Here is a 19,695-nt window from a genome sequence, read left to right as displayed (position 1 = left end):
GACAGAGATCATAAACCTTTGAAAGATGCAGGCAGGAGAAAGCAAAATATTCCGCATAAGGAAAATGTGATTGTCGTAATGACTTCGCTAATCCCCGGGTTTCCACTTTTATCCATTCTTGTTTCCAGTATCTGCTGATGAGCTGCGGAGGGTTTCAGTAATCCATTAGAAAAGAGCACTTTAAAACTTCCACCTAGCCATCGACTGCTGTTGTTTGCTTTCCTCCTCCTCCTTCCCTGCAAATGTGCGGGAGCCACAATTAATTTTGCCAAAAGGATTGTCAAAGAGTGAACCTTTACGTTTGGTGCTCTGATCGTGCTTGTGGAAGAGTCCTGTGAGGAGTTTTATAGGAATGATGCCAAGAGGGATGTACAGACACATAACACTGCTCTCTGTACAGCAATAGATACTTTTTAGACTGTTCCTTTCATCAGAGGGATTGTTCTTGAGAAAGTTGAATGCATTGGTCCGAAGGAGCAAAAATCCTGAAAGCTTTTTGTTACTGAATTTGGTCTGCTAATGCGTAGTAGAGCGACCTAAGCAGTGCTGTGTAGGAGTTGCTTATCAGAAGCTGCTCTCCCTTTTAGTGTCCCCACACATTTCAGCAATAATCTGATGAAGCTCGTGTGCTAAAATATTGGAGGTAGCAGTTTGGTGCTTGGACAGTCAGAAGGCAAGAGATATTAGAAGCTTTTAGAGAAAAAGGAAGGCCAGATGGACCATGAGATTACTTCAGTGATCTCCTCCCTTCACAGCCCCTTCTGGGTCACCCAGTTTACCTCTGTGCAGAACCCAGCAGATCGGGTAGGGTTGCGGCGTGTCCTCCAGGAAAGCACTCCCTCCCCACCTGAGGAGCCCACCTCATGGGGAAGCCACCGTGTCTCCTGGCAGCTTGCTTCAAAGCTTAAAATGCCTTCAGTGCTGGGACGGATTTCTATTGCTGTTTGTTTCGTGGTTAACTTCCACCCTTTGATTGGTGTTGTGCCCTTTCTCGGCAGGTTGAAGAACTCTCAGCTCCTCTTCCTTCTCTCCCTGCAGAGCCACTTGGTGCTGTAATCAAGCTGCTTCTTACTCTTCTCTCAGATACGCTGAACGAGCAGAGGCCTTTAAGTGTCTCGCTGTAAGGCATTTACTGCAGTCCCTTAAATAAATTTTCTGTCCCTGTTCTCTGTCTTCAATTATTCAGCATCCTTTAAAATGCAGGGATATTAGCATTGAATGTTTTCTGGTGTCTGTCTCGCCGACTCTGGGTACACAGGGAAAATTTCTCCCTTGTTTGTACTCGGTGCTTGATGCATGTAAGGCTTCATTCACTCCTGTGTTACAGCCTCGAGTTGCTTGTCTGCGGCGACCCCGTAATCCTTTTCCGAATTGCTGCTTTCTAAAGTGAAAAGTTTCAGACGCTGGGCACTAGAGAGGATTTTGGTTTCCTGTTTTATAGTCCCTTAAACTGTATGTGAAAGATACCTGTGCTGCATGAGGATGCTAAAAAATCCTGCTCCGGGTCGGCATCTCTTCAGCCTCCGATGTCGGCAGGAATTGCTGACGAGCCCAATGCAGTCCATGAGGCACTGCCGGAGGAAGGTGCTTGTACCAAAACCCATCTGGAGTCTGTGAGAGGGAGCTGAGGGATGACATCTGCCAGGAAGTTTGCAGAGAGAGCTCACGGGCTCATTTGTACCCCCTCGGGGCATGGCACTCTGTGCCCAGTCTCAGCAGGGAATTGGCAGCCTGTTCACCAGTCAGCACAGGGTGCTGCAGCTACTGCTTACAAGAGGTAGGAAGCTGGCGTTACCCTATGTAAAAGCCTCCTTTTGGATATCTGTACATGTGGCATGCTTATCACTGGAAGGTCCAAAAAAAAAAAACAAAAAAACCCAGGAAATTGGTTTATATTACAGGTTTTTAAATTCGTATCAAAATTAACACACCTGTATAAAAAAGCAGTTGCATGTTGCGCCATGTCATCGCACAGCCTCTGCTGAAGTCAACAGCACCAGGGCAAGTCTTCCCCTCCATCTGTTAGCTGTTAGCACTTGGCCGAAGAGATGTTGTTCCTCCGACTAATCTGATCACTGCTGGCACCCCGTCCTAAACCCTTTTGTCTGGGCTATCGTGTTTTCCTTGGCAAGCTGCAAGGCGCGCCAGAGCACAGGTCTCTCTCGGACTTGTGCACTTGCATGCCGATGCCTTTCTCTTTCCATTTGTCCTCGCCACTGATGTGCTGGAGGAGGTAGAAAGAGGCAGCACAGCGCAGGGGGCATTTAGATAGCTAAGGGCTCTCGGCCAGGCAGTGCAGGCTTGCCCCACATGCAACCCAGCAGGGCTGGAGGAGATGTCTGGCCATATCCAGGGCTTTGCTGAAAGGTTTTTTTTGGGGTGGAGACTCCTCCCTTCGCAAGAGAGAGCTTTCATGTCTGCTCAATCTAATAAATAATTCCGGGACAGCTGAATTTCTTGCTTTCTTTAAAGAAGTGTAATTATTTTAAAATGACAAACCGGTCCCTTTGTTGATAAATGTTTCATATCCTTGCAGCTATGCCTGAATAGTTTGAGTAAATAATGTATTAGCTCACAAACAGACGTAGCACATTCAGGCACACACTGCCCAGCGGGCCCGGAATGCTGAAAAAACCAAGCAGATGATCGGAGCTGTGCTGAGCGCTGGGCATGGGCATTGATAGGGAGTGAGAATCGGGATCGGGATCTGGATCTGGACATAGCTCAGATGCCTGACACGGCACTGAGGCACTGGGGATTCAGATGTGAGCAGTCAGGCAGGTATGCTCAGGAAGAGCTCTCTCCTTCAAGGTGAGTTTTTCAGTTTTGGGGGTTTGCTTATTTGCCCTCAAAAAGGGCCCAGAGTTTTGAAAAAAAGTCATTCTGCAGAAGTAATAGGTAAGGATCTTGTGTCAAGGCAGGGTGAGGCAAGAGAAGAAGAGTATGCATGAGCATCTCTGGTTTCCAGATGGAAGCCTCTGTAAATAGTGCAAAAGCACGTACATGTGAGTGTGCGTGCAGGTGCCTGTGGAAGTTTTAGATGACAGTTTTGCACACCCAGGCTGAGCCCCAGAAGTCCCCTGTGCCACCTTGGGGGGTGTGCGTGCCACCCTCCCCAGCCAGGCTGGCTGAATATAACTCCCCAGATGCAGTGTAATGCCAGCTGAAGACCACTGGGGCTTCATAAACAGCCCGGCAAAAGGTCAAAACAGCCCGAGGAAAGCCAGCTGCAGTTCCAAGAACACAGTGAGCTGCATGCAGCTCGCATTTTGCTCTGGCTCTAGGAGGGAGGAAGGGAGGGAGTCTTGCTCCGAAGGGAACTTGATGATGCAGAGACGCAGAGGAACTTTGCTCTTCTCCTAGCTGCCTTTTTTTTTTTCGCTGAGAAGAGCAAATAATAGGAAACTTACCTTTTGATTTACTAAGTCAGCAGCAGTGAGTGAGCACAGAGGAGGAGCAGGCCTGCTGAGTGACGGATCACATCACGGCTCCTCTGAGGAGCACGGCCCCAGTTCCTAGGCTGGCCTGATTTAGCTTTGTGTAAGCAACACAGAGGACGGGAATGGGAGGCATCTCTGGGAAACAGCTATCAGTGCAGTCACATTTTTCTTCCTGCTATCTCCAGCTTTCTCTATTAGAAAAATAAAATGGTTTTAATAGTCAGCGTTAACTGCAATAGGAAATACATTTGCTGACTTTCCTGCCCTTCTGCATTTCACACCACTGCACTGGCTTTTTGAAGAAGTTGCTCTTCATTAAGTTCAGAAGATCAGAGCCCGCTGTCCATCGCTGGAAACCCCCCTGGACTGCAGCAGTGCTGAGGTTTCACCCTAAAATTCAGAGCTATAAAATGAAAGCACACAGAATTAGGGTTTTCTTTTGTTCCTAGCTGGTGTCCTTGTCCTATTTTTAAGGTGCGCTTACCTCATTTATAAAAAAAGAAATAAAATACTTTGAGATCCTGAGATAAAGGCACACGTGAGAACTAAGGAACGACCTAAATATTGACATATCTGGATCTGTTGTGGTGTTGCCACTCATAGGGACTAAGCTGCAGCTGACTTCTTAGGAGTAAAAATAAATCACTTCTCTATTTCATTCAAAGTCGTTCCATGGATTTGCTGAACTAATTTTTCCTCCAAGCATGGTCACATTTTGGGTCAGCGTGCCTAGACGACGTGGGGCTGTGCCAGCAGTTCCTGTGTAAAGTCCCTCTTTTTTTTTTTTTTTTTTTTTGGAAACAAATCTAGTCATTCATAGAAATGAACTCCTGCATAATTAGAGCTGGTGTTGCACATCATCTCTGCTTTCCATTTTTAGATGCTGCAGCTAGAGGACTATAACTTTTAAAGATGCCAACAAGCCACTTAGGAGCTCGATAGCCGTAATGGGAAAATCTGTGGAGCTGAATAGAAAATGATAAGCCTCATAAGGAGTAGTTTAAAATGTTCGGTAAAGAGCTCAGCCAAACACTCAAAGCAAGAAGAGAAACAATCGCCCCTTCTAAGTCTGACCTCGGCGTTTTGCACTTTCTCTGCTGTCCCACTGGTCCTGTCCAAATCCTGCAGGAGGTGAAAGGAGAGGATGGTGCTCTTCATGCCAGGAGGCTCTGGTGGTCCCAGTTACTGGATTGTGGCATAACTGGGGGCAGAGCCCTGGTTTTATCCTTATTTTCACATGCAGGCCTTTTTGGTGTGATCAGCCATTTATAGGCTAGTTAAAACACTCGGTAACCCCAGATACCGAAGGATGAAACTCTAGAAAACTGATCCTCTTTAGCATTTTTTTACCTCAACTTTTCAATAAAGAGCTATTTAAAAATAATTAAGAAAGATGTGGAAGCCTTTTTTTTTCTGATAGACAGCAGGGAATCATTGGCTTCAGAGCCTGCAGGTGTTGGCAGGTGAGAAGTCTCACAAAGCGCCTTTCTTTTCTCTGCACTTGGAGGCTCTCAGGTATGTCCTGTAATCTCAAAATGAGGCTGGGAGGCAGATGAGCTAAGATTTGCTCCTTTGTTCAGAAAATGCAGTATGGATTTCTCTTTGTTTGGGTCTTTAATCCAAACTGATGCTTTAATAACTACAATTCCAGTAGTAGGCTTTTTTCTTTCTTTCTTTTTTTTTTTTTTTGTAAGTTAGAGAAGAAATCAATAAGAAAACTGGTTTTGCAGTGGGAAATTACCTCAAAGATGTTCGCAGCTGGACTGTTAGAGCATTTGAGGTCAGATATTGGGCCAGCTGGGGCTATCTAGGCCAAGTGTTTGATGCTGCTTCACTGCTAGGAGAAGGCTGAAGCCTAACAAATTCGCTCTGCAAAAGAGAGGATATAATATTCCCAATTTTAAAAATGAGCTCTCTGTCAAAATGCCAAAGCACGCTATCGGGAGTTGGATATTACTTTCAACTTAATTCCACATTTCTCGATGCAAATATGGGGGAAGATGGCTCAGCAGCTGGAGCCAAGGTTCAGGGTTAGGAGCTGTTGGAGCTCTCCCCGTGGTGCGCGTGGCCTGCCGCACCGCAGCCCTGTGCCAGCTTCCCCAGCAGTGAGATGGAAATGCCGCTTTGTTCTCCCACCGACGTGCCAAGGTGCTTTATATTAAAATATTCAAAAAGTGCTCTGTGATCTCTGGAAAAATAGCAAGGGGGAGGTACCGTAATGATGCAAAGCGTTGGCGTAATTTGTTGTTAAAGGAAAAGTTGGCCTTGTCTTCACCTTGTCCAGCAGCTTTGAATCACAGAATGGCTTGGGTTGGAAGGGACCTTAAAGATCACCCAGTTCCAACTCCCCTGCCATGGGCAGGGACACCTCCCACCAGACTCATTTGGGTACTCTTGTTAAATAATCTTTAAATTAACCTTAAACATCAAGTTATGCTGGTGAGAAAATATTTGCTCCTGCGTATGACTGCTCGTCCTAGCTCGTGTGACTCCCGTGCTATACGAGCTTGTTGGCTAGCATTTGGCAGTCCGAGCCTTGTGCATGCTTTGCATGAGCCTTACAGTGCCTTCTGTGTGTATATTTAGACAAAGTGTCTCATGCTGAAAAATCGTTAAAGCCTTTTGTATTTGTTAGGACATGCGTTGACTTCGACGCCTTGCGGACCCTAATGTTTCCGTGCATAACGTGGAAGTAAAGTGAATACGACTGTGATGCCACTGAAGACTTTAAAGATGATTTAGATTTCGATGGCTACTGTCCATCCTAACTGTAACAAAGCTCCTTTGTCAGCACATTAAACCGAAAACTGTACTTGCCTGTTCTTCTTTGTTAATCCGGCCCTCTGAACTAAAAGGAGGTGTTGGCACAGTTCCTTGCCCAGAAAGGAGAAAACATTTGTACCTTGACGTGAGCTGCTGAGTGCTTGCAAAGTTTCGTGTCCGTTGCTGGGCCTTGCAGCATTTTGCAGCACTTTCATGAATTTTGCAGCATTTTCAGTCCCAGCCCATTCTTGTAATTGCACTCAAGTGTTACCTGTGTGCCGAGAGTGCTGTTCATGCACGCCACCACCGTACGCAGACCGTAGCATCCCTCCTGCAGCCGGGGCAGCATGGCTGGCTGCATCTCCGGTAATGAACCAGGCTGAAAGAAATACTCCAATGGCTGCCTGTCAGCACTTGGCAAGAAAATCCTTTTTATGTTAGTTTCAAGGTCGTCAGATATCATTATAGCCAAGTATTAAAAATTTCAAAGAAAGGAGGCAGTGTGTTTGATTTATAGAATAATTATCTAGCTTTAGCTCTAACTTGGCTTTGGCAATGGTTTTGCAAGCACTCGAAAATTAAATCCATTTTTTATCGCACTACAAGGTATTATCTCACAGCAAATGATAATTAAACACCTGTGAAATCAATTAGCCCTTTAAGCAGGGAAAAAAAAAAGTTTTCCAATTATGTTTTTGCACCTCCAAACTTTCTAATTCCAGAACCAGCACTTGTGGAGAGGGAAATGAACTGTCAGCCAGCAGCCTGCTAACCAGCGGCAAGATCACCCGAGAGCATGGCGTGGCCATAAATCCCAAAGCAAGCAGTCTGTGGGGACGACACCCTTTCAAGCAGGACGCGTTAGCCTTCCGAGCTGCGACTTAGGCAGCTATCTATCTGACACACAGCTGAGCTGTCGGGTTTTCTGCAAAGATGGTTACTCACTTGGTGTTTCCAATGCCAAGTTTTGCTTGACAGTTTATTTAAAAGCCGGCATACCTTAATGGAAACCAAGCAACGAGACACGCTGTGTGACAGAGTGGGTTTCTTTTCAGCCTCTCCAGCCCATAGTTCACAGCCATCTGCATTAAGAATCACCCACAGAAAACTGGCTGATTGCTTAATAGCTGAAACTTAATATACTGGAAAACTAGGGAACGCTCTGCCATTTAGCCTCGCATTATAGGTCTTTAATATCTGTCTTTGTTGTAGCACTTGAGCTGATCCAGCTACTTTTGGAAGGTGCAGCGTGTGTCCATGGGCTTGCAGCCTCAGGGAGGGAGCCCTGGACATACTTGGTAAAGTGCCATTGCGATTTTTGGCTCGTGAAGGAAAAAACAGCTCTAGTCCCATCTGACATCTACAGCGGTATGTGCTGATCCTCCCTGCCAAGATGAGCTCCAGCATCTTCCAAAAGATGGATTATGTGTGGCGCTGCTAAAATATATTCTGCTGGGTTGAGGCCATGGTGTTCAGTTCGGTTTCTGCTCCTGTGCTCTCCTCCATCTGAGGCACCGTACGGCCGGCTCTCGGCGGGTGCTGTGTCCCCAGAGAGGAGGGAGGCAGGCGAGGATGCTGGGGGTGGCATTCCCAGGGTCTGCCCAGCAGTCATCTCTATCTCAGGTTGTCCATCTGTGAAATGGAGCTGATGGTGATGTCCTGTATCAGTGATCAGAGGATTGTGTAGGAAAATATGTACACTGCTTTGTGATGAAGTGTGGTGGTGATAAGCATTACATCTGAGTAGCTGGACGTGTGTGCTGGTTTAAACAGCCTGCCGTCTTTTCAGACCTCTTTTTGGTCAGTGCCGATTGTTGCTTTTATAAACAACACAGTTTATATTAAAATTGGTAGTGCAGACGTTTCCCAGGGTCGTTTATAGAAGTGTAGTGACATGGGGAAATGCTTTAGCTGTGAGGAGGAATGCGTGGCATGGCTGAGTCACGGCGGAGCCTCTGCCGCCTGCCTGCCTTGGGATAATGGGGAACCAGGAATCCCAAGCAGCCACCTGACCCACGGGCTGACGGACAGCACCCCACAAAAATAAAAAAGGGGGGGGAAGCGACAGAAACAATGCGTTGGGTCAAGAAATTAAAACTGTAAGAGCCCTTTGCTGAGCGACATTTCTCCTCCTGGTAATTGCCTGCGCAGCGTTTCGGTGTTTACACCTGCGTGATAGATGGGGCCGGCCGTGTTTTCCCAGCTCTGGGTGGTAGCAGGGAGGGGATATTTCAATTAAAGCGTGAATACATTAGGATTGATTACAAATAGAGCTATTTGTTTATGCTGCCTAAAAAAAAAGGTATTAGCTGAGAACGCGGTGCACTTAATCATTGTGGAAGGAAACCTGAAAGTTAATAAAACATACTGCTGATCCTTACCGAGGGATGCGAGCTTTGGGTTCATTCCGTAGCTATTTTAGTTTTAAAACCCCAACTGTGACTTTAAAGGCATATGCAGTTTGGATTTTGACATGTCTGGATGATGCAGCTGAGGCCCAGTCCGAGCTGTCCCTAAAATTGGCAGCAAAATGTTACCTCGGTGCAGACGTGCCGCAGGAAGGAAAGCTGGAGCAAGAGCAGTAAGTGCGTGTCCCCCTTCCAAGGCCGTCTTCAAGCCAAGAAACCAGGAGCTTTTGGAAATAAACAGCCTCCACGCAAAGCAGCAAACTCCTCTCAAAGCTTTTCCTACAATAAATGCTCCGGGGGATCAACCTACCTGAAGGGGAGGACCAGGATGAGGCAGCAGAAACCAGGGTGTGCTGGTTTGCGGGAGGTGGCTGCTGCTCCTGTTTCTTACGTGAAGGTGGGCCCCAAAAACCCTCCCTCATGTCTGGGTTTGCCTCCCAGAGGTCTCACTGAGATCAGTCGGTGAAGATCAGGGGGACATCAAGCCCGTGATGGAAGTGATGTTGGTGTTTACCACAGGTACCAGGTCAGCACTGAAGGGAAAAGTTCCCTGCAAGCGGTTGTTGTGGGTTGTTCACACCCAGTGAAGGGCAGCGGGGCCCCGTGCCTGTGGTGCCTCACAACAGCCCATAGCACATGTTGGCCCCATTCTGTACACACTCTTTCATACTTAGTGCTGTTTCTGGTTTTGTTTCTGTGGGCCTCTTGTGCCAACACCTCTAGACTTGCCTTGCAGTGGCCCTGAAGCTGCATGTCCACCTCATGGCCTGTAGGTTCCCTCACCACACGATGCTTTGGTAGCTAATGCCGTCTCCAAGCCCATATTTAAACACCTGGGGCTATCTTCTCTCTTTCAGTTACGTCAGTGCTGCCCACAAACTAGTAGTAGTAAAATTGGCCTGTAGTATTTAAGGGTTTCAAAGCAATAAGTGCCTCGTCCCAGGGTGTTGGCTGAGGGGAATTAAACTGGGAACCAGTCCTTTCGCACTGTGCTCCGAGATGGTGTTGAGTCACCTTAAAAGATTCAGGCTGAAATTGCAGAGAAATTTGTCCCTGAGAAGAAAGCCGGTGCAATTCATGAACTGCAGCATCTCTTGATGGATTTTGCTTTACTCCGGGTCTGCTCGTGTTACATTTGCGGGTTCTCCCTGAAGTGAGTGGAAATTTTGTGCTCATACATCAAGGTTAGGATGAGGCTCTCTCTCCCTGTATGCATGATGTAGATAAATTACTTGATGACCATGAACCATGCTATTCCAGAGCTAAGCAATAAATCACAGATTCAGCTTTAAAAGGCACAAACAGGAGCAAGATCCTAACTGGTTTTCGGGTGGGAAATGGTCGACAAATGCCTTTTATTTGCTTTCGAAAATCTATCCTAATACCAGCAAATCAGATATGAAAGAAAGAGGGCCCGATATAAAACCCCGCTGACATATGGAGGTCTCACTTCCACTGCCCTCGGCCTCTGCTTTTCCTTTGTGCTCTGATTCTGCCATTGACGTTTTGTGGATATCGTTGCATTCCAGGGTATTAACAGGATTTTACATTTTTAGCTAGCTATTGATAGCTACCATTAGAATCCACCAGTCCCCAGGAGTTATATAGGAGTTATGACTGGTGTATTTTAGCCCTACGGGGTATTCTATTTTTGGTATTTATTAAGATTTTCTGTCATACAATATACAGTAAAAGCAACGAGTCTCAGACCTACTATGCGAAAATGAATGCTTAAAAATGGCAAGGTTTTTTTTTTTTTTGGCATTCCAGTTTCTTGATGTTTTCCCCCATGTGCTGTGTCACTACTGACTGCTGAGCTGAGACTTTAGGTGCCGATCAATGTCCCACACCGAGAAAAGGAAATTACTGCCACTCACATGGGATATATATATATGTGTTTTAACCAAAGTTGGGATACGATTTAAAAAAAAATGTACTTTGAAGTCTGTTTTGTAGTTTTAATTAATGCAGCGAGGGTTTTTATTTTACTCTCAGTGGAGATAATCTTAATCCATTCACAGTGACCTTTTCTTGTGCAAATTAGTTGTACACGCTTGTTTAAGCAAATGGGCCTTTGCAAGATGTCTCTTCCTAAAGACGGAGCTTATAATTGAAAATTGGCTTACTCCCATCTGTCTGGCCTGGGTGAGAATACAAACATAGATCTGGAGTTTTTTATATATAAAAGTGTAATCATATACATACGTATATATATATCCGTATCCATATCCACAAATGAAAAAAACTTGCTGTGCCTGCAGGCTGTGATTAAATTAGATTCTTAGTGTTAGGAAATTTCGGTGTCACAAGTTGGTGTCAAAATAATGTCTTGTCTCCAGAGTTGAGGAAACCCTTCAGAAAGGAGGGGTGTTTAATCCTGAGCCCTTTGTCTCAGGAGGAGCGTTGCAGCGAGGTCAATGCCATTTGCAGTTGTACAGGTTTGCCAGAAGTACAATTAGCTAATAACTGGCTGGAAACTGTGGGGATCTGATGGTGGTTTTTTTTTTGGTAAATGGTTTTGTAGTGATTGATGGAATCGGGGGAATAAACAGAAGTATCTTAAAGATGTAATTCGGAGGAGCAGGGGTCACTGCAGCTATGTGGTTAATTGCTAAAATTTGGCTGCCAAAGCAGTTTATCCCTCCTTCTCCTCTCACCACACTCCACAATAACCACCTAGAGAGTCATTGTGGCCCCCTTCGCTTTGTCAGTGCCTGGTTGATAAGGGAAGATTTGTGTGGCAGAGTTTGAGTATTTTTTTGCTTTGTACAAACCCCTTATGCGGAAATGAACACAGTTGTGCGTGACTTGGACTGAATCTGAATAGAAATCAGACTCACAGGGGTGCAGTGACGACGCTTTGGGTATAAAAGCATTTAATCTAAGTTTATTGTTAAGAGTTCATGCACACCTACTTACACAGACGTGGCTGATTTCTGCGAAGGCGGAATGATTCCCTTCGTTCTCGGTTTCAGTGCTGCTGTCCCAGTGCTCTCCCGTGGTGGCTGCTCCTTGGGGAGACCAAAGAGGGGCGAGCACGATGGTCACACACGTGCACACACACGTGTGCACACAGGGGAGGGAGCTGGTTAACCTGATGGAGAGCCATCCTGGTCAGAGATGATTTTATCCAGACGTGTCTCAACAGCTGTTTGCATTTTCATGCCCAGTTACTCGAGGACTCGCCGCTAATTGAATTTTCTCTTTTCTCCCCTGTTCTTGTTAGGTATGATTACCGTGAAATGCTGCACAATGCCACTTTCTGTCTGGTTCCCCGTGGCCGCAGGCTTGGCTCGTTCAGGTTTCTGGAAGCCTTGCAGGTAAGAGCTGCAGCTTAAAGCACTGCCTATGCTGGCTGCAATTCAGCATGCAATAGCAGGGAGGTGGGGAGGGGAGAAACGTGTTTCATTTCCCTCATGGACAGTAATCCACTTTGCGAAAGCCTCTATTCATACTTCTGGAGCAATTGGCAGCTTCTTCCCGGGGGGGGCTGAGCACTGCACTCGTCTGCAGGCTGAGTTGCGTTACCTCCAGCAAAAGGGTTTCCCTGGAGGTGGTGGGGCTGGGAGGTTGGACCGGCCTAGAGCACAATTTTGTCAAGCTGCGAGACTTCCCGTGGGGGACACTGACCTCCAGCAGTAAGGCCTGGAGCAGTGAAGTAGCTCTTCCTTTCCACTTAGCCAAAAGAAACCTGCACCTGCATCATCTTCCTTGCATTGCTGCTTGCTGAACATGCCAAAGGCGGCCCAGAGGTTGTAGACCCCAGATGGAAGCATCACATAAAGGTGGATGTAGGGAGCATACAGTGTGTTTGGGACTTCACCCAAATCCCCTTGACCTTTTAAAAGCATTTTGGTTATAATTTCCCTTTTTTTGCTGTTGGCTAGCCAGGCTCAGCAGCACAGCCATCAGGTTTCTGTCCCAGGCCTGACACTGACCTGAGACAGCTGTGGACAGCATGACCTTGTTTTTTTGCCAGCATCAGCTCATCCCCAGGGTCCTGGATCTTCAGTCAGCTGTACTGAGCATCTTGGGAGGTGCTGCGGCTGCCCTCTGGGACTTGCATCTGGATTTCATTTACATGGGAGCCAGAGCTGAGGGAGGTGGAGGCTGGGGAGCTTCTTGGTGTTGGTTAGAAGGCAAACGAGGACACCTTACAGGGCCCTGATGTCATTTTGCCATTTGGGAGGTGTCCCAGCATTGGCAGTAAAGCTGAATGTCATCACAACACTTTTCCTCATCAACCACGAAATGCCCCAGCTGTGATGACAGGGCATTGTTCACTGTAATGCACAGCAGGATTCGGGTACCTAAGTTTAGATGTATGATGTCATTTTTGAAGCCCGGGGGTACCCTGCTGGTTTTCTGGGGCTTTTCCCCAAGGATTCAGGTCCCCCATTAGGTTCTGTCACATCTTCCAGCTGTGGATGGGTGTCCTGGATATCCTAGAGCATCTCAAATGCATCAGACACTTAGGTTTAGCTGCTGAACCCCACATCTACTGGAGATCCAGGTTCTGGGCTGTCAGTTCCCTAGCAGAAGGTAAAGAGCCCACAGAGTGCTGTTCCTTCCCCAGCCTCTTCAGAGGAAGAAGTGGGACCAGCTTCTTCGGGATGATAAGTGGCTTCAGATCCTTCCAAAAAGCACTGCTCAGCTCTTTTCTTGAGTAGGCCACCAGTCATGTAGCTGCTGTTGGATAAATCGTCTCGGGAGGAGACTGCAGAGAGCATACCTCACTGCACGGAACTTGGAGGCTCCAGGTCGACCATGATAAAATGCAGGCACTGAGGATTTTCCTAGCAGGCTAGCAGCAGTATACACTGATTATGATGAATTCCCAATTTTTGTCTGGCTGCAGGGCATGTTGAAAGACATAATCCACATTAGTGGAATGTTTTAAACATGAAAACACATTGCTAAGTGTTTTCTGCTTGGCTTTTTTCATGCGCTAATGTCATTTCCTTGCAGAAGATCACAGTTCTTTGCACATTGTAAGCACTGCTGTAATGCAGAGACGTGACTAGTCTAAGATCCTCTGTGTAATATACGTTACAAAGGAAGGTAGAGCAGTCTGGAAAGTTCCCCTTTATGCTATTTTTCGTGAGGTACAGGGGGACAGACCCCAGTCTAGGCCAGATTCAGAGCACGCAAGCTTGGCTTGATCCAAAAGAAAATGAACCAGAGCATGGGCTGATGCCGATCCTCTGGTAAGAGGTTCTTTCATCACTTCAACAGGCTTTTGGCTGGGATCTTACACTGTCACCCAGCCGACCAGAATGCAGTGGCAATCGTTTATTTATGGAAATACCGCACTATTTACTGAATATTCGCAAACTTGCTCTCAGTGCAAAGGAACTTGCATGACTCGTAAAGGATAAAACAATTTAGACAAACCATACTGGTGAGAAATAGATACTAAACTTAAACACTTTTTGTTTCTTTTAAGACAGAAAGCAATTATTATTTTTGTAGACAGGTGATGACGGATGGGTTGTGTTTGTGCAGTTGCTTCTATTCAGAGAGCTGATATCAAACAGGATGGGGAATTCACTCCTCCTAGGTGGAAGAAGTGCTCTGGAATTAAATTTGATATATATTTTCTGTAGGGTTGTCTTACAACATATTATAAAAATTGAGGGAGCTAGCTCCCCGCTGAATGGTTCACAAAGCAGCGAAGAAGGCAATCATTTTGTGTTAAATTCTCCAGGGTTATATTTACAGAATTTTAACAGCTCTGTCCTCATCTGTCAGCATAAGCACTGGATTTCTAATGCCGCTCTCCACGCAAAGCCCACCTTTTGAACAAGCCCCAAATGGAAAACGGTGAACATTTTGGCTGTGGTCTCTAGCTTCTTTGCCATATTGCCTTGCCTTCTGACGGCGTGGCGCGAGCGCTGGGGCAGAACTGGTGCAGAAAGCAGGAATCAAACAGGAATCTCGTTGGCATGAGCCTTGAGGCTTGTGCCAAGTGTTGGCCGGCCACGGATAAGCCCGCTAACGAGTGCAATGGCTCTGTGTGCAGGCTGCCTGCGTGCCCGTGATGCTCAGCAATGGATGGGAGCTGCCCTTCTCGGAAGTGATTGATTGGAAGCAGGCTGCCGTCATCGGGGATGAGAGATTGCTATTACAGGTAAGAAAAAGACGGCGGCCTTCAGCAGATCGGTGGATTATTGCCGCCGCCGTCTAAATGGATGGGGAAGATGAATCCGAAAGGTCAGGGCTGTAAAAGAATTTTTATCATGAAGGGATTGTCTGTGTCACGCCGGCGATGAACTCATTTAATGTGACATCATTCACGGCCTGACCTGAAGGTCATTGCAGCCACCAGGCCGCGTGCTTCAACACAGGAGGCTTCTTCATTTTCCCTCTGGTGGGGAGCGCCTGGGTCACTCTCTGAGGCAGGGCCATCCCACACTGGTGCTGCAGTGAGGGAGAAGACATCTGAAGGGCATTTTTGCTCCTGTCCTTCAGAAAAAGTTGGATCCTGGGGCTCCACCAGTGCTGTGTATCTGGCTGGAAGGGGCTGGCAGGGCTTCTCGCTCAGGCGAAGGGATCTTGTCTCAGTCCCTGTTAATGCCTAACAGTTTTGTGGAAGCAGAACCTTTCTGAAGAACAGCTTTTTGAAAGATGTCTTCAGAAAGGCACCGTTGTCTTTCTGAAGCAGTGTTCACATCACTTTATTGTTAATCTCCCTGAGATCATGCAACAAAAGTGAGCCAAGGAATTAGAAATGCCCTGCTTACCTTCAGTATCTGCTTTTGTCTTTAAATTCACTAGATATTTTCTTCTGTTTCCCTGGCAGACGTATTTTTTTTTAAGGTATGGAGAGAAATGGATATTAGGAAAAGTTCTTGAAAAATTGGCAGCATTTGCTGAAATGCCATCGCCCAGCGTGAAGCTGAGATCCACGAGATCGGGAATAGCCACCAAATTGCTGTGCGTCTCCTATCTAGTCATTTCTGTGTCAGCACCACTGACGTGCTTCCTGACCTCTTGAAAATGTTTTTCTAGGGAGACAGCAACGCTTCAAACTTTTTTTTTCACAAAAAATGGATTTTACAGCTTTCGGGTAGCTGTTTGCACTGCACACTGTGCACTAGTGCGCGCTGGCTTATCCCACAGTAAGAGAGGTTTTGTTATTACTAAATTTAGCTCATTTCCAAAGAGGCAAGGTATCACTATCCATGGAGAGAAGCATTCAAAGGCACGAGTGTGTTAGGACCCAGAAATTGAAGTACCTTTAAAAATCTCCTTAGATGCCTTCTTATTTGTCCGAAGACGTAAATATTCGTAAAGAGCTGGCCTAGCAAGCCTTGCAAAGTGCTGCCTGTTGCCATTAATGAGACACAATCTGCAATTTAAAAAAAAAAAAAAGAAAAAAGAAATTTGATTTTTTGCTTTCATGGACAGCATGTTTTTCCGAGCAAAATTATTTCTGCCTTTAAATCATAATAATTTGCTGATCTTCACGCTTTCCGGTAACATGCCATTCGTTCTCCTCACAGCTGCTTCCATATTGAACAGCTACTGCACCATTATTAACAGTGTTTTTAAAGAGCTGGCAGAGGGCCTGAATGTCTGCTCTGGGAAATGTTTTTGTGATGTTACAGTTTTTCATTTCCTGTTTTAGAGCAGCTCGGATGTTTTTATTTGCATATTCTCCTCATCACAGCGCTAGGAGACCTTAATCCAGCCTTTCTGCATTTATTTTTGTGGGGTGGTTTTTCTCCTTCCCCCACTTCTTACTGAAATGACCTTTTATTAAGACGTCATCCAGTTCTAGTAATTCCAGTGTAATCCTGCCAGATTAGTATTAATACATCATTTTCCCCACCTGTCTCTCTGGACAAGTAGATTAATAACTAATAAGCAAATGCAGTTAAAGTGGGAGCCCTGATTTTCCTTTCCAGCTGTTGCAACAGAGCAGGCACCAAGGCTTTTTTTAAACCTTGGCACCGTGTTTGCAGGCACTCACAGGCACAGGCTGGTCTGGAAAACCTGAGCTTCGTGCAGTAACCTTCACTGGCAGGGCAGCCTTCGCGCTCAGGGGCCCTAGCAGCAAAAGAGTATTGATTTCACTTCTTGCTCTCACATGTAGCACACATGCAAGGTTGCACAAAATGCAATAAAATGATTAACTTTATAGAAAAAGTGCCATGTTGCCACCGGGAAGGGACTTTGATTGTCTCTTTACTCTTGGTAATGAGCATGGATGTGGTCTGTGGACAGCCGGTACAGATAGCATTCATTATCCCCCTATTTATTGGAACTTACTGGAAAGGTAATGAAAAGAAAGAATATTCGCCCCTCAAAATAAAATTTGATACAGTTAAATATCATTCTGCCACAGTGATGGAACTGATTAGAAAAACATGCACTAAAGCCTGGCTTTGGCTTCCGTCTTTCATACTTGCTTGAAAGGAATGTTTTAGCTAAAGACATATAGGGACTGTAGCAAAGGAACAAAATGCACCACCCTTGACATTGTGACCATTTCCTTCTGCAGCCCTTACTCTCTGAAGCTCAAATTCTGTTTCATACTTAGCAGGTCTTAGAGAGTGAATGCAAACAATGCAGTTACAAATTTACTGATTCTCCTGGAAATTCATTACTTATAAATTCTTAGAATCTCAAATTTTCCCCAGGAAAATGTTTCATGTGAAGTCATTTGATTCAGAAGTTCCTGTAACCAAATACTGATCCTTGCCACTTCTCAGAATATTTTAGGAATAAGCAAATGTGTTTTGATCAGGAAAGGGCGGATGTGTTGGGCTGCAAGTAACCTTCAGAGCGAGCTGGGATGTGCAAAAAAGCAACACACGACAAAAGTACACGCTTTTACAGCTCATGATTGAAGTAAAAGCTCTGTGAAAAATGACTGTCTGAGAACGAGGTGGCCTAATTTGAAATCACAAGAAAGTAGGTGCAAAAGCACAGCTCCTCGTTCCTAGAAGAAAGGAGTACAGATAAGCAAAATATCTTAGAGGCCTTCCTGGTTCTGTGAGTAGCCCTTGTAATTGAAGCAAATTGCAGTTAAACTCCCTTGATGATGTCAATTTGCATTGTCAAAGTAGCGTGCTGGAGGCATTGGTCGAGGTCCTAAGAAGTTAACCAGTGGCGCATACACCCATTAGCTTCCCTCCAGCATGGAAGGGGGGTGTGGGGATGGGGAGAGAAGCAGAAGGGAAGCCCTCCCCTTCCGATCCAGTCATCTTTACATTTTGTGATCACAAAGCATTGCAGCAGGGCGATTTGGTTTTCCTTTGCAAGGCAACTTACACCAGAATTAGAGTGTTGCTTCAACGGAGAAGGGAGAAAAAGCAGCAGTGTTTTCCCTCGTGAATAACAGGTGTTGTGGGAGACATTATTTCTTCCACCCACGATAATTAGTAAAATGCAGTTTGATCCGCAGGCTCCCCAAAAGCGAAGTCTTGCTTCAGATGTTGCTATGTTCTCCTCAGGGCACTTAGCTTTGCCATACTGCGGTAAATGCAATCGCAGATCCCTTTAATGTGCTCTGAGAGTGGGGATTATTGCCGGGCCCAGAAGTCCTGCAGGTACCAGTTTGTGAAACTGCCGGTCCGTGAAACGCGTTGTGCGGGAGGGATCTGCGCAGAGCTCCTCGCTGTGCCACGCCGCAGCGCTGGGGAGGGGGGAGAGAAGCAACCCAAAACCGAGAGAAAGCAAATAAAAACAAATAAATCGTGTATTCCACAGCGGGCCGGTACCAAAGGTCGTGAGGGGCTGTGTTTCATCTGTGTCTCCGTCGGGGTTTGGGCTGTTGACGCACACGTCTTGCTGGATGGGAGCGCTGAAGCTGTGCAGTGTGCTAATAGAGGAGGGAACTTGTCGGCAGCATATTAATTTGATGAGATTGTGTTGTTTTGGGAAGCTTCTGACTATATTACATCTTGTATTACAGATTCCTTCTACAATCAGGTCTATCCATCAGGATAAAATCCTAGCACTTAGACAGCAGACACAGTTCTTGTGGGAGGCTTATTTTTCTTCAGTTGAGAAGATTGTATTGACTACACTAGAGGTGAGTAAAAACTGTCTGGGACCATGCAGAGCAGCCAGCTTTCCATAGCCATCGGGCTGCTGCTGTGCTCAGCTGGCACCAGACCTTGGTTTTCATGACATGCAATTGGTCACTTGGAAAAAAAAACACACCTCGGCGTCTTGATAAGTTTTCTTCCCTAAGGAAATACTTCCTTCATTATTGGTGTCCGCATTAGAAAACTGACACGGTGAAGAATGGGAGCTATCGGACACGTGGAAAAGTTGTCATGTGTGATCTTGCCTTCGCAAGGCTTTATGGCCAATGAATCACTCTCCTTGTCAGTGGTAGTGAATATGTTTCTTTAAGAAACCTTTCTGGAATTCATTTTGGGAAAAAATACTGCTCTGAAGCTCCTTGACCATTCGATGCCTTGTGATGGGCTGTAGGTCTGGCTGAGAGAAAATGGGGGCTTGCCGGTTACTGTGTCTTACCGTCACACCCAGGGTAAGGGAAAGGCCCAATCATCCCTAGAAAATAGTAAGAAATAATCATAATTAGATTGCTATTAAACAGGGAGACAGGAGATCTCGAATGTGGAGAGAATCCTTTCTGAATTCGAGAGACAGAGGAGAGATAAAAGGCTCTTCAGAAGCAGAGCCCAGGATACAGTTTCAAAAGCAGGTTTCTCTTCTAATTGTTCTGCCGTTTTGCATTGAAATTTTTGACACACTTTTACCACTGGAAGTGGCTGGCTTTGGAGGTGCAAATGCATTTGTCTTATGCTAATTCTCCTGCAGCTGCGTCTGTCTGTGTGCGTGGTTGTAAAGTTCCACGTTTCCTGCTCTGCATTCGCCTGCAGACTGCAAGCAAGTGCTGCTGCCTGTATCTTGGCCTGCGGTGGGCTTGTTCGTGGCTGACCCACCTCCAGCTGCAAGGCATTCGCTTAGGTTTTCCTGCACCGGTGAAGAAAAGCAGCCAGGGGATATTTTTGGAGCCCCTGGCATAGCTGCACTCGCAACGATCTCTTCTACCCCTAATGAGCTTGGCTTCGTCCGTGCTGCCTGTGGGGAATAGTTCGGCG

The 19,695-nt window shown here is 46.1% G+C and overlaps 1 protein-coding gene across 1 annotated transcript in view; it reads left to right on the top strand.

Moving 5' to 3' along the window:
• Positions 1-19,695, top strand: part of EXT1 (exostosin glycosyltransferase 1) — a 163,505-nt gene that overhangs the window by 126,926 nt on the left and 16,884 nt on the right. The window contains exons 2-4 of the mRNA XM_084281501.1: positions 11,838-11,931; positions 14,634-14,741; positions 18,534-18,653. Coding sequence (XP_084137627.1) covers positions 11,838-11,931; positions 14,634-14,741; positions 18,534-18,653 — 322 coding nt within the window. The remainder of the gene's footprint in view (positions 1-11,837; positions 11,932-14,633; positions 14,742-18,533; positions 18,654-19,695) is intronic.

The sequence above is a fragment of the Netta rufina genome, assembly GCF_964035555.1.
Source record: "Netta rufina genome assembly, chromosome: 2".
Lineage (NCBI taxonomy): Eukaryota > Metazoa > Chordata > Aves > Anseriformes > Anatidae > Netta > Netta rufina.
This window is presented reverse-complemented; position numbering and strand designations above follow the sequence as displayed.